The 15432-nt window shown below is 47.4% G+C and overlaps 1 protein-coding gene across 1 annotated transcript in view; it reads left to right on the forward strand.

Moving 5' to 3' along the window:
- LOC129016782 (tensin-3-like) overlaps window positions 1-15432 on the forward strand; it is a 135246-nt gene that overhangs the window by 17728 nt on the left and 102086 nt on the right. The window contains exon 3 of the mRNA XM_063655982.1: window positions 12294-12331. Within this exon, the coding sequence (XP_063512052.1) occupies window positions 12294-12331 (38 nt within the window). The remainder of the gene's footprint in view (window positions 1-12293; window positions 12332-15432) is intronic.

The following is a 15432-nucleotide window of genomic DNA, read 5'->3' on the forward strand; positions in this document are numbered from 1 at the left end:
ACAAGGTAAAGAGACAACAAGGTACGTCCTATACATAGATTATGTAAGTAATGTTAGGGATGGGAGCTGGCGCCCCGAGACGAAGCAGCAGGTGGGGCCCCAGCGGGTCTCACTGACTCTGGGCTTGATTCTCTGGACTGTGAAGTGGGCAGTAAGGCCTGGCTGGCCCTACTCACAGGCTGTTCAGAGGAACATGTGAGTCAAGGGACGTAAAAGGACTCTGTCAGCTCCTGAGTGCTTCATCAACATTAGTCAGTGCCGCAGCTGATTCAGTGTCCTATTTGTGAAGATTAAGTCCACCTTGATTGATTTCTGAGAGGCTCAAAAGTTAAACCTGTGATCTCCAGAGCCAGGCTGATGTGAATTCAGACCTCAGCTCCACTGCCTCTCTGTGCTTCAGTTTCCTGGTCTGCCACATGAGGACAATAACTGAAACTCATCAAGGGGTTGTGTGAGGATCAGATTCATATCTGAGCACGTGAATCATGCCCATATGATAAGAATCCCTTGAGGGAGATAATGATTTATTTATTTATTTATTTATTTATTTATTTATTTATTTACTTACTTACTTATTTATATTCTTTCTTGTAGAGATGGGGGTCTTACTGTTGCCCAGGCTGTTTTCCAACTCACAACCTCAAATAAGCCTGCCAACTTCGCCTCCCAAAGTGCTGGGAATTCAGGCGTCGGCCGCTGTGCCTGGCCCCAACGATAATTTTTCGAGAAAAGAAAATCATTACATGGAAAGAATGAGAGAGAAAGAGTAAAACTGAATATCTGGGGATGAAAACTTCAAGAGTTTTTAGGGGCTGTTGTCTTGAAGTGTGGTTCAGTGTTCTTGGGCAGATCTGGCGTGGGGAGGTGAGGATCTGTGAAGAGAGTGAGAACAGCAAATAGATAAGAGCATGGAGATGGCCGCCCTCTGACATCAGCGGAGGGACCATGCAGCGACATCGAATCCTACCTGTGCCACACGGGCACACAGAGACGGCTGCTCTGGCTCGAATGGGAGCATCTTGAGCCTTATCCCCATTCCTGAGTTCATGTTCAACAGAGGATGGTCTGGAGGGTTTAACTTCCCTTTTAGGAGGCACCTGGCTGAGGAAATGGTGCTGTGGGAGGCAGTCTGGGTGCAGCCAAGAGCCTTGGGGTCTCCGCAACCCCAGTCGACCTGCCACAAAGGCCTGTGCAAATACTGGAGTTTGTGAGAGTGACTATCTTGGTTGACTGATTCTTGATTGATTGATTATTGATTGTTGACTGATTCTTGATTGATTGATTATTGATTGGTTGATGCCCTCAACAATTAATTTTATAGCGCCTTTTGGGTGCTGGCCTCCCTGAGGCTGTTTGACCCAGCTCCCTGTCACCTTCTCACCCGTTTGCTGCTATTTTTCTTCTTGTCTCTTCAGACTTTTCTTGACCCCTGATACAGAAATGAGTGTGGAACCCTCCCTCTGCCTTTAGGCTCCCTCTGCACCTTCCTGGAGTTACTTTCCTGTACCTCATGTCATCCTGATTGGATCTACGGTTCCTGTTGATTTTCCTTTCCTCTTGCACTGCAATGTACATTCATCAATGTTTTCTGTGTTCCCAATTGTATCCAGGGCCAGATCAGTTTCTGCCCTGTTGTAGGTTTCCAGGACATATTTATAGGCTTACAAAATGTTTCAGCTCTGGGTATTAATGAATACCGGTGGAACTAATGAGGGAATAAAAGGCAGAAGTATTTAGTTTGGTGAGTATTAACTTGTGGTTAACTTTGCATCTTTACAAACATCTGGTTTGTTGGAGGTGGTGAAGGTCCCTGCGGGTGAGCTCTTCCCCTTCCCTTTCCCGATGAGACTTATCTGAGGCTTGCCCTGTGGGTGGCTTTTGCGGGTAAAGATTGGTAATGACACCTTTCCTCTAGGTTTCTTTTGTCAAGCATGGGGCTGCAGGATGCTGTGGCTAGTAGCCCTGGTAAGATGAGTGTGATTTGAAACGGGGCTTGTGGAGACCATCCAGGAAAACAGCACAGCAGGATTTCTATTGCAAGGTTGGACGTTCTTGTCTTCAGTCAACATTGGCCAGGCTCCAGTAGGACCATAGAACTGGCACACCCCATGACACTGTGAAGGAAAAAGAGCCTGTGTAAGTACACCAGGCTGAACTGGGATACAATACATGAGCTAGATTTTTGTTTGTTTGTTTGTTTTTGAGATGGAGTTTTGCTCTTGTTGCCCAGGCTAGAGTGCAATGCTGTGGTCTCGGCTCACTGCAACCTCCGCCTCCCAGGTTCAAGTGATTCTCCTGCCTCAGCTTCCCAAGTAGCTGGGATTACAGGTGCCCACCACCACGCCCGGCTAATTTTTATAGTTTTAGTGGAGGTGGGGTTTCACCATGTTGGCCAGGCTGGTCTTGAACTCCTGACCTCAGATGATCCACCCACCTCGGCCTCCTAAAGTGCTGGGATTATAGCCGTGAGCCACTGCACCTGACCCACATGAGCTAGATTTTTATTTGTGTGTGTTTGTGTATCTTCACAGGAAATCATTTTAGCCCTTGCTCTTGTCAGTGTAGTAGGAGGAGGATGGACCTGGCCCATCTCCTTAGGTGCTGCCGCATGTGTAGATGGGGCATTAGCAGGGTAGGGGATGCTGTTTACTGAGTTGGAGCTGGGAGCCGGGCACAGTCACTGTGGGTGTAGATGGGGTAGAGGCAGGATGTGGGGATGCTGCAGCTCACTGAGTTGAGATGGGGTCCTGATAGTCACTGCAGGTGCAGATAAGGCAGAGGCAGGATAGGAAGATGCTGCTCACTGAGTTGAGATGGGGTCCTGGCAGTCACTGCAAGTTTAGACGGGACAGAGGTAGGATGTGAGGACTCTGCTCACTGAGTTGAGATGGGGTCCTGGCAGTCACTGCAAGTGTAGATGGGAGCCTGGCAGAGTCAGGGATGGGCTGCTCCACAGGAAGCTGTGGCCCTGGACAGTTGCACCCTATTTCTGTTCCTCAGTGCCGTGATCTTTACAATTTGTACATTAGAGTAGTTAATCTCTAGGATTTTCTCTTTCTTAATAGACTATATAGAGACCACTCCACAAATAGACAATTTCATAGTGTTCTCTAGTAATAATTCACATATGTCATACATTTTTGCATTTTGATCCCTTTGTGTACATGCTACCTGGAGACAACAAGGTATTCCCTTTACATAGATTATGTAAGTAATCATGCATCACAGTGATGTGACGTTTTGGTAGAGGTGTTCTTTCTTTGGCTTATTTCTGGGGAAGCAGTAGAGCATGGTGGAGCTGAGGTGGATGGTGGAGACAGCCTGCCAGCATTCCTGCTCTGCCTCTTTCTGCTTAGAGTCATTGTGAGGAATAGCAGGGTAAATACACATGAAACACAAACACTGAGGAGCTCCAGAAAGTGTTCAATGGTGTCAGTAATGACGACGATGATGATGATGTTGTTAGTGATGGTGATGAGGGTGACAATGGTATGCCGATAATGATGTTGTAATTGATGGTGATGACGGTAACGATGATGGTGATGGTGGATGGTGGCGTAATTGATGATGATGGTATATTAGTGATGATGGTGTTGATGGGGATGGTGATGATGATGGTATGATGTTGGTGAAGATGGTGATGGTGAAGATGATCATGATGGTGATGGTGAGTGGTGATGGTGTAATTGATGGAGATGATGATGGTGATGGTGTGGTTGATGGTGACAGCGGCACTAGTGATTATGTAGACATGATGATGGTGATGGTGACGATGTTGATGAATGGTGACAATGATGGTGATGATGATGGTGATGACAGTAATGATAGTGCTGTGACTGGTGATGGTGATAGTGGTAGTGTAGTTGATGGTGATAGTAACAATGGCAATGGTAACGATTGTGATGATGATGCTGATCGTAATGATACTGATGGTGATGATAGATGGAGAAGGGTTAGGGGCATATTCTGTGATGCAGGCCAGTATTTCTACCATTCCTTTTCTGGCTCATCCTTGGACTTTCAGGTCCCTGACTTTCACATTTTAACCTCCTATTTACATGCAAATTTCATGTGTGGTTAAGTTGAAAGAAAACATTTCATGTTTTAAAAACTGTTATGTTAACATGTAAGGGCCCTGTTATCTCTACTCTTGGAACTTTAAGTAAGGGAAAGAAAAGATAGAAATGACATTGAGCAATGGGGTTAAGTGTCCAGTTGTGGTTTTTCTTACACTGCTCAAAACCTTGCTGGTGTGCTCATACCATCAGTTAGGACTCTGAGGCAATCCGTTCTCACTACATGTCACTGAGTTCCCTTGGGTGGCCTAACATGGTCCAATTGCCACTGATATCCCAAACTGGTTGTATTTCACAGAGGACAGAGGAAGGCGCTGTTATGGGTGAGTCTCGGCATTCTGGAGTTGAGTAGATTCAGCCCCAAAAGTTACAAGTTTTGTGGGACTTGGTCCCTGGAAGAAGGAAGATCCAGGGAGGATCCAGGGTCAGACCACGCATAAATGCTCCCCATTTGAGAGATGGTTTTCTGGGATCTAATAGTGGAATCAGCGAGACTATCATGGAATTAGACAGGATGGCACAGAATAAAGAAGTGCTGCAACAAGAGAGACAGCTGTAGGGAAGGCCTAAAGGAGATGAGAGTTGAGAAAGGAAGCAAGGAGAAAGGAGAAAAGAAGCAAGGAGAAAGCTGAGAAAGGAGAAAAGAAGCAAGGAGAAAGCTGAGAAAGGAGACCAGAGGGAAAATGGGATGAAGGGAGTTTTGTAAGAAAGATTTGGTAATGGGTTATTCCACACGGTTAACCCAACATTATTAAGCACCTGCTAGGAGAGAAAGATGAGAGTTTTGTGTCCTGTCTTTGAGTCTGACAGAGTCAGCAATACACTAAGTGATTACAGAAAAAAGTTTGGAGATAGACGGGCAGGTCGGTAGGTGTGTGTTTTTTGCTTTGGGCCAGATGCAGTATTAGGACTCCAGGAGAACATGGTAGTTATTTAAAACTAACAAGGCAACAATGGGATCATGGGGTCGAGCAGTGAATGTGACTGCCTTGTCTGGCGGTCCCCCGCTGTGGGTCAGTCACTCCCCTCCTGCCTTGTGGAGCCTGTTACTGGGACACAGAGAGGCTGGCAAACTTGACAGTTGATGCTAGGAGAAGCAGAGGGTGACTCACAGGCTTGTTTATAACTTGGTCAATATGTGTCAAGTGTATAAAAGATTCTGACAACCCTGTAAGACAGTGGCCTGGATTCCCAAGGCTCGTGGAGACGTGAAGAATAGCAGTTCCAAGACAACATATAAAAATGTTGGGCGTTTGCAAGCCAGACAGCTCTGTGCTGTAACTGCTGTAGCGGGAGCCAGGATTCTTAAACATGAGTCTGGAAACCTCGTCTGACAAGGGAACTGATGTGTGGTTTGCAGACTGTCAGCTGTGGAGCTGAGTGTTCAGGCAAAGCCATGAGAAGGGGCCTGCCACACACCAGCTCAGATGCCAGAGGGTAAGCTGGGCTGGAGGAGGGACAGGCTCCTTACAGGAAAATGCTTTTGGTGGCGCCTACTTGCATGGAATGTCATTGACTCTCACTTGAGATTTTTCAGCTTTTCAGTTTTGCAAGTTGATGGATGAAAAGTGATGTCTCCTTTTTATTATGTTTTTCATTCATCTGGTGATTACATGAGGTTGAACATCTAAAAAGATACAGAAAAGCTGCCTGCAGCATTTCTGTTTACTTAGCAAAGCAGCCTTTCAAATCCTTTGCTCATTGCTTATTTAATAATTAGATTATTTTAGGGCGTGGTGAGGTGGCTTATGCTTGTAATCCCAGCATTTTGGGACGCCGAGGCAGGAGAATCGATTGAAACCGGGAGTTCGAGACCAGCCTAGGCATCAAAACAAGACCCCATTTCTACAAAAAATTTAAAAATCGGCCTGCACAGTGGCACGCGCCAGTGGTCCCAGCTACTCTAGAGGCTGAGGCAGGAGGATTGCTTGCACCTGGAAATTTGAGGCTGCAGTGAGCTGTGATCATGCCACTGCACTCCAGCCCGGGTGACAGAGTGAGACCTCATCTCTAAAAAGAAAAAAAATAAATAAATAACATTTTGAAAATTAATAAATTTAAAAATCATTTTTTTAAATTTCTAAGACTTCACTATATTATGAATACTAAATCTTATCTGTGATATTAGGCAGAACTTTTGCCAATTTCTGATGACATTTGTCCTCAGAAAAGGTCAGTTTCTTATCTTTCCACTTTGTACATTGCAAACATTCCAGTCAGTTGCTTGTCTAAGTTTGTTTGTGGCCTGTTTGTCACACAAAAGTTGTAATGTTTGGTTTGTTCAGATCTACTCATCTTTTCATTTAGTTCATACTCTTGTTCCTTGTTTTAGAATGCCTGCCCTTCTCCAAGGTCACAAAGATGTTCTCTGATATTTATTCTAATATTCATTTCAGCTTTTCCAATTCCGAATCAGTTCCATGATTGATGCATCTAAAATTCATGGTATTTCTGTTATTATTATGATGATGTTTTTCATGGAGTAACCAGTGTTCCCAGTTTTATTGTCTGGCTCCTCCTTTCTTTCTGAGTTGTGATGTGTCTCTCCAGTGTCATTTTCTCTCCTATGGATGAGGACACCGCATATGTCCGTCTGTCACAAAGTTTATTTCATACAATACAGAGTGCTGTATATCTGTTAGTCTTGCCTTTTATAAGAACTCTCACATGTGAAATAGTTTAAGATCATAATTTTTCAATAGCTACCTAATATTTTGTTTGTATATATATGTTATTTTATTTTTTTATTGCTTAGGTAAACTTTTCTTTTCATGGCAGAGAGGAATCTTGGCTATCACCCTGTTCTACTCCTAATTACAGAAGGGGAAATGGGTGCCAGAGAGGACATGACTGGCATGGATCCTTGGAGAGGGGCTGGAGTGAGCATGTGAGTTCAGACTCCTGAGGTCCCTGGACACCTGCTCCTGGTCCTGGTGTGTAGCTCATGGTGGATGTTTGCTTTAGTGGGCTCATGCATGTGGAGCCCCAGTTTTTGCACCAGGCACAGAAGAGCCTTTGCACACCAGCTCACTGGCTGTTCCAGTCCAGCTCTGGGAGGTGGGCTCTGCCCACGTAGAGCTGGGCTGGCAGCTGATGTCACTGCTTAACCTGCTCTGTCACCCAGGGCAGGCAGCTTCTGCTCTGTGCTGCAGTTTGCTATTTGTACAACGGAGTGAGAATGTGCCTTTCTCCTGGTCCCCATGGGAACAGGTGGAACAAGGCATCTAAAGTACATGGAGCTTCGTGGAAGGCACCGTAGCAGCCAATAACGGGGCTGCATGGGTGGAGCCTCTCCCAGCCAGCAGGGCATGTGTCTTCTGCAGGGGGAGGTGCGGCGGCCGGCGGGCTCCAGGCAGTGTGCCTGGGCCCCGGTTCTGCAGCCCGAGTTCTCCAGGTTCTTCCTGTGGGTCCAGCTCCATGCTCAGAGGAGGAGGTTCCAGAGGCTGAGACATTTTCCTTCTCTTGCTTCGTTCACAGGAGTGGGAAGGTCTGCGCCAGAAGCCCCTGGGAGAATTCACTTACCTTTCTGTTGGTCAAAATTGGGTCCTTACCCCATTCTGAGAGCCTCAGGCAAGGAGAATGAACAGGGTTGCCCTCGTGCTGCGGGTCTCAGGCACCCACTGCTAGGGTCCTAGAAGACCCTAAAGGGCTCCTGTCAGTGTGGTTTGTATTCATCACGATTTACCCTATTAGAAATGAGAAACTGATGAGTATTTAAAATATTTAAGCCAGTTAAAAGCAATGGTAATGAACCAATTATATGTTAAAATGAACATATGCTTAATAAAAAATAACTGTATGTTTCAAAACAACAAAATGAGAGGAGGGGCATTTTTTTGTGATTCTGTTACGCAGCCTTAATCAAGAGGCTGGTTCCCCCTGCATGCAGTCTTCTGCAATGTTTGGTTTGAAGCATTGAAAACAATCTAGCACCATAAACATATCTACTTGGAAAAGGAAGCATTTTAATAGGCTTTTCAGGCCATTGTAGATAATCCATTTTGATTCTACACCAGAACTCAAGTGACAGTTGCTTGAAGTTCAATTTCACTGTGGAATCTGAAATTGTATCAGTAGAGTTTTTCCTACTCTGTTTTATTAAAATCCACTGGCCTGTCTTGCACACCAAGTGTATCTTTTACCCGGTGTGGAACACCATGCACTGGACATTTGGAAATTATTGGTTCACTGACAATTTCGCAGAACTTCTAATTGTTGACATATTTGTTATACAATCTCAGGAAAATCCCCACATTTGTTAATATTATTGTTGATTTTAACAGAAATATCCTAGGAGTTGTTAGGCCCTGGTGACGGGTACAAGTCTTTTTTTTTTTTTTTTTTAAGACAGAGTCTTACTCTGTCACCCAGGGCATGATCTCGGCTCACTGCAACCTCTGCCTCCTGGGTTCAGGAGATTCATGTGCCTCAGCCTCCCAAGTAGCTGGGATTACAGACATGCATCATCATGCCCAGCTAATTTTTTGTATTTTTAGTAGAGATGGGGTTTGACTATGTTGGCCAGGCTAGTCTCAAACTCCTGACCTCAAGTGATCTGCCCACCTCAGCCTCCCAAAGTGTTGAGATTACACGCGTGAGCCACCGCATCTGGCCTGGGTACTAGTCTTCTAAAATTCTAATTTTCACTTGAAATCTCAAATTTTGACATTGGTTTATGATGACAGACTCACTTCATTTTTGAGAAAATGACAAGCACTTGAGTCTGAATAACCGCATTTTGTCTGCTAGGAGTTCTTTGAAATAAAAATGACATTCCCTGAGAAGGTGGCTGGTTTAGCTGCCAGCTCACACAAGTGCTATTCCAAAAAGGAGGCAGGTCTGCGTGGCTGAGGGTCAAAGTGACCTGTGGCCTCTTCTGGGCCTGTGTGCTTCAGAGATGGATTTTGGTGTGAAGTTCTTCTGCTGTTTTGGAGCCTCCCTTGTGGCCAGCACCTTCACAGCCCCAAATCCCTAAGTGGTGATCAGGTAATGAGGTCTCCACAGCCTGTGGGCCTGTTGGCTATGGGCTTCTGAAAGCAGACCTGGAACAGGTCAGGATTGGGACACAGTTGTCCAGCACATGAATCCTCAGTCTCATCCACAAACCCCAGTCTCACATTAGTAAAACAGGTGAAGATAGGTAGCTTCTTTCCAGGGTGTGGTGGAAATTTGGTAATACCCATGCAGAGCAAGCTTTTAGGTGCTGAGTGTATCAGCTGCCTGTCACTCCTGTTAGTGCTGCTATTGTGAGACCCTGGTCATGCACCACAGAGACGCTGTCGCTTGATGAGCTTGCAGCCCATCGGGAGAGATGGACACAGGGAGATCATCATGATATGACAAGCCATGATGACCTGCCATGATGGGTCAGTGGCACAGAAGGGTGTGAATTCAGGAATGGAGGCAGCTGAGCTGGGCCCAGGAGGTGGGTGCAGGATGGCGTGAATGAGGAGCTGAGGTTGGTATGGGCAGGGTTAGGGCAGGCAGGGGTAGGGCAGGCAGGGAGCTGTCTCCTGTGGGTGGCAGGATAGGAAGCTGGGCCTGGGCACTGTTAGATTCATATTTTGTAATATGTCAGAAAGGCAGGGAGAGTATGGGTGGATGAAAACACTGAATTTGATGCGCAGACGGGCTGGAGTCCCACCTTCATGGACCACGGCTGCCCCCTTGGCTGAGTCACCCTTACAGTTTCTCCCCGAGAGGTGCTTACGAGGAGCAAGTGCAGTAACATACGGGAAAGTATCTTGTATACTGCCTGGTGCGGTGCTGACCAGAGCTGGGCCACAGATAGATTGACGGTGGACTTGCTACTCTGAGGATTACCCATACTGCTGGCAATTGAGTGTGAAGTCCTAGTCCAAACACATGTAAAACTTTGAGGGTCACTTGTCTACGTACCAGCAACAATGGCCCTGCCTCTCAGGATTGTAGTCTTGGCTCATGGGCAGTTTATATGATTTCACTACGATAATTGAATTTAATGATTTTGCCCTACGGTGCCGATGGCTGTCTGGTGGCCGAGTAGGCCACCCACCATGGATGTATCATACCAGTGCCACCCTTGCACTGACCAGGGCCATTTTTTTGTGTTGAGTTGGAATGTTGCATGACAAATGATTCCCAAAGTTAGTACCTTAGCATAACAGTAAGCATCTGTTATCTCCCACTGTGTCAATGATCAGAAATTTGGGACATAGGTGACTGAGCAGTTCTGGCTCAGGGTCTCTGGAGAGGCTGCACCATCTGAAGGCTTGGTTGGGGTTGGAGACCAGCTTCCGAGGTGGTGCACTTCTGTGGCTGGGAAGCTGGGGCCAGCTGTTGGTGGGAAGCCTCAGCTCCTCTCCATGGGGGCCTCTCCATAGGGCTGCTTGAGTGTCCTCACAACATGGCGTCTGGCTGTCCTCAGAATGAGTGATCCTGGAGACCAGGACAGAAGCCATGATGCCTTTTAGCCACAAAAGTCACACACCGTCCCCTCTGCCAGGTTGCACTGTCACACAGCCCAGCTGATTCACTGTGGGAGGGGGCTATACACCGGCATGGGGGCCAAGAGATGAGGTCACCCAGGCCATCTGGAAGGCTAACTGCTGCATGATGTCGTGGTCTTGTGACACGCTGCTAAACGTGTGTGGGCAGAATTCTTTGCCTGACTCTAACTCAGCCAGAGGCCAGAAGCCTGCCCACCGCCCTTCTCCTTATCTCAGTCCTTTGTGCTGGCCTCTGCCAGGGATGGTTTCTGTCTGAACTTTTAATCTTGTGTGGAAGCCCCTTGTTTCCCAATGGCAAGTCTCTCTTGATTTGAAAATCACTGATCACCTTTGTGTGTTTTGCCCATTAGAAGGTGTAGGATAAATACATGTCTTTGTGAATAATCTTACAAACCTCAAGGTATAGAACGACAATTCAGCAATTCAAAAACATAGATCATACAAAGATAACAACCTAGCTGTAACTACTGGAGTTCTAATAATTGCCATGCATGGGCAAGTGACCTTATCTGTTTCATCCTCATTCAACCCTACTCAAACCTTTTTGACTTTGATACGTCATTGAAAACAGAGTGCAGGAGGGGGAGTCACATGGTGTCGACACGCAGAGCTGGGATGTGGGGCCCCTCTCCCTGCCTTCCGAGGCCTTGGTCTTCAGGTCCCACACACTTCTGCATGTGGACATTGCTTTCTAGTTTCAAAACAGGGTCCCTTGAAGGATTCCATTTGACCCATGAAAGACCCAGCTAGAGGGGCAGAGCCTGGATAGGAGGCTTTGGTCACTGTTCCCCAACCCAAGTCTCTTTCCTTCCTCCCACAGCTGTCCCTGTGGGCTGGCAAACATGGGGGAAGGGAGGGCATGTACCCGACGCTCCCTTGGAACTGGTACAGGAGGCTGTGTTGGGATTATTAGGTGTGCTGCTTCATTTCTCTTTCCCTATCCTGCAAGGCCTGCCTGCAGCATGCTCGTGGTGCTCGTGGGGAGGTTTATGCCTCATCATCACAGCTGCAGCCTCTGGGCAGAAGGGCCTGTGAAATCCACATTAGTTCCAGCTCCGCATTGCATTGTTAGGGCCTCCAAAGGGACACAGGACTCGAAGGGACACAGGACTCAAAGGGACACAGGACTTGCTCCGTTCTCACAGTGGCCCCTCTGGAAGGATTCTCCTATAGGAATTTAGACATGAATTTATTCTGACAGTCAGTTCTCAGGTTGGCAGGAAGTGGGAGCACTTCCGAAATCCAGATGCACGACTTTCTCACAAATTTAAAGACTCCAATCCGGTCTTTCATGGACACTTTAAATTCTGATTCTTAAGGGGCATTTTCCAGTTTCTCTTCTTTTTTCAGGGATCAGCTATAATTTCTGGGCATACATGAATGCTTTCTGCTGCTGAAATTCTTCTTTAGGGATCCAGTTTGGCTGGACGTACATACCCCTTGAAAAACCAATCTGCTCGTGACCCTGCTCCCAAGACATTCCTACCTGAGCCACCTGAGCTGTTGCTAACAGACAACAGTTGTAACTCTGCTCTTGCACACCACATCCTCACTGCCTTCTGTCCACACTGCCGTGTGTCATAAGTAAAAATCTCCCTCGTGCCAGAGAGAGACCACCTATGGGATCTTCAAGCCAGAGACTTTGAAGGATTGAGAGGGTTTGAAGATGTAAGAATTCTTGCTAGAGAGACTGCTCGACACACATTCTTTCTCTCTTTTTTCTTTCCAGCCTGCAAGTATTCCTGCCACAAGAAATGTGAAGCCAAGGTAAGCATTCCGTTGCTTTCCCGTGGGACTTTTTATAGCTGACTTGGCCTTCATTGAATGATATGTGTGGGGGGGCCTCTTTGGACTGCAGCCACGGAAAGAAAACTCTTTAGGAAAGCCAGGGCTGGGATACGGTGTATACCTTTCATCTCAAGGATAAACCAAAGAGCTTTGAAATCCACGGTTTTAATTATGGAAAATAATTCTTAAGAATTTGATTTCAGATAAGAATTCAACAGTTGTCCCCTGGCCACATCAACGGCTCCTTCTCAGTGGCGCACAGTCCCTGGTTTCTCACTGCCTTGTCATACTGCCTCTCAGCGGAGAGAGGGCAGGAGCAGGGATGTCCAGGGCATTCCCCTGGCCTGGGGACTTTTCTGCCTCATTTTGGAGATAGTTGTGCATAGATGGATTGGGGTTTTCAGCTGCCACGGAAACCTGGGAACCCTGGAGTAAGGTTTAGTGATGTTCACTGAGGTTTGTGAGTCTCTGGAGAGGTTAAATTGCCCGAAGACCTCTATGACCAAAGGAGGCCTGGCTATGTCCTGTTGGGCTTAGGGTTTTGGTGAGTGGGGAAGTGAGGTGGCCTGGAAGTGCCATGTGGGAAGTGACAGACACCCCAAGGAAGAAGCACATGGTTTTCTACCTTGTCTTGGTGCTCGCACCTTCAGATCTCCTGGGGATGGTGGCTGTATTTACGGAATCCCCAGGTATGATTTGGGTTTGCAGTCGGGGTGTCAGCAGTGTTTTGCCCTATCTACTGTTTGGCCCTGCCTATGGGGGCTCCGTAGGTGTCCTGACAGGTTGTCCCCATGGCTGTAGGTCCAGGGAAGAGGAGTTTTAGAGTCTTGGGATTTTGCTACTGTTACAGACCTTATGGGTCAGCTGTTTTGATCATTTCCAGCCCTGCCTTGGGCTCCGAGTGGAAGGCTGTGCTGGAAGCTGACTTCACGTTACCATGAACTCACTGCGTGTGGGTCTGCTTTCCATGTGAGGACTAGGGGGGTTGGTTTCCCCGACACTCCCGATCTCAGGCATACACAAACACACACATGCATAAATACGCACATGTGTGTGCACATAAATACACACGCACACAAACACATTTGTGCTCACACACACACATGCATATGTGTGCACACAAATACACACACACACACAAAGTTGGAAGAACTAGACTAGTATAGCTCTATTTCTTTTCTCCCAAGAGACTTTTTAAAGTTTTCATTATGGAGAATGCTGAGCACATGCAGGAGCAGAGAGGATGGCACAGGGCCTTGCTGCCCGCTTCCTGAACCCCAGACCAGCAGCCCCTGTGACCTGGCCACACCTCCTTGCTGGCTGTCTCCTCCAGATGTCACATGGGGTGCACTTCTCGGGCCTCCTGGGGGCTGTGTGGAGTGCTTCTCCTCTTGCTTTCCACCCTGCTCTGGAGAGGGCTTCCCCTTTTCCAGAGGAGTAGGCATTTCTTGTTCACACACTCTTAGGTGTAGCTGATTTCTGACCATGGTTTATTTGAGGTTTTTTGTCCACAGATAGGCTCCTTTCCTGGGGTGCTGTGCACCTTCAGTGGTGTGGGAGCAGTGCTTCTGAATGCAGTGGTGAGTGGGAAGATTGTACCTTTGGGGGAGCATTTCAGACTTGGAGAGCTTCCCCCTTCTCTAGGAGGACTGGGATGTGTTGTCCCTTAACCCTGTTGTGTGGTGCCTTTGTCCTCATTGCTTGCATCTCAGGTCAGCTGCAGAGTAGGAGGAGGGGGTGGGCTGCTTGTCCTGACTCTGTTGTGGGCCCAGCCACCTCTGAGCTGCAGCCGCAGAGATGAGCCTGCTGTTGTTCCTTCCATTTCTTAAATGAAGCCTGTCGCCGGCTGCTTAAGGGATTGAATTCTTTGGTTCAAAGTGTATTCCAAAATCCTTAACTATCACTGAATATGGAATTTCTAACGGCAACCATTGGCAGTTTGCTGAGGGATGGATAAGCTCCTATTCCTATCAGATCACAGTGCGGGGAAATATATCCATGTTCTTTTTTTTTTATAATACAGCTTTGAACCACAGGGGAGAAAGCCACTGGCAATAACAAAGCAACTTCTCATTTCAAAAATATAATGCCATCGTTGTTGGGGATATGAGGGCCATAACTCCCCAGCTGCTCCTGCAGGGTACTCGGCTAAGGGAGCGGCTCGGTCTTCCAGGAACTGAATATGGCTGTGGCTTCTCCCACATTATTGCACTCGGCTTTTGAGTCCTTGATTACTGTGTTTACATATATCGCCCAGTGGGCTCCTTAGACGCTGCACTCAGATTGCTCAGGCAAGTATGAAACCTTGGTTCAGCTTATAGGCTTTGTCTGGCATCAGACCCGAGACTGGGTGGTAGCGTGTGCTGTGTTAAACCCCCTCGATGGTGTTCCCCTCTGTGTGGGAGCACTTGCGCCTGTGTCTACAGGCTCCACACATGCCCTGGAGCATGTGGCTGGTGTGTGGTGGTGCTAAAGGCCACAGCTGTTGATCTGCTGCTGTCAGTGACATTGTCACAGGCTCCTCCTGTCCAGGCCCTCAGAGCCCCTTCTGTGGCACTGACGATGTGGAGGAACCATCCTGCAGAAATGGGGACCGAGACAGCAGTTGGGGGCTCAGGCAGGGAGGCAGAGCCATTGTTGGGACATTTTGAGAAGCCCCAAAAGACTGCTGTCACTCTCTTCTTGAGCCATTGGACAGTATGTCCTCTCAGGCCAGGCCATGCAGCTCAGTGGGTAGATGGAGGCAGACACCTGGACTTGGATCCCAGTGGGGCTTTTTGTCTCCCAAAGCCTTTCTAGTTCCCCTTGCTATGGTCTTGATGTTTGTGTCTCCCCCAGAGTCCTGTGTTGAAACCTGATCCCCAAGGTGATGGTAGCTGGAAATGGAGGCCTTTGGGGAGATGATTAGGTCGTGAGGGTGGAATGTCTATGAATGGGATTAGTGCCTTTATAAAAGGGACCCCAGAGAGATCCCTTACCTCTTCTGCTATGTGCATACATGGCAAGAAGGCATCCTCTATGAACCCTGAAAAGGGCCCACATCAGACACTGAATCTGCTGGTGCCTTGATCTTGTACTTC

The sequence above is a fragment of the Pongo pygmaeus genome, chromosome 19, assembly GCF_028885625.2.
Source record: "Pongo pygmaeus isolate AG05252 chromosome 19, NHGRI_mPonPyg2-v2.0_pri, whole genome shotgun sequence".
Classification (NCBI taxonomy): domain Eukaryota; kingdom Metazoa; phylum Chordata; class Mammalia; order Primates; family Hominidae; genus Pongo; species Pongo pygmaeus.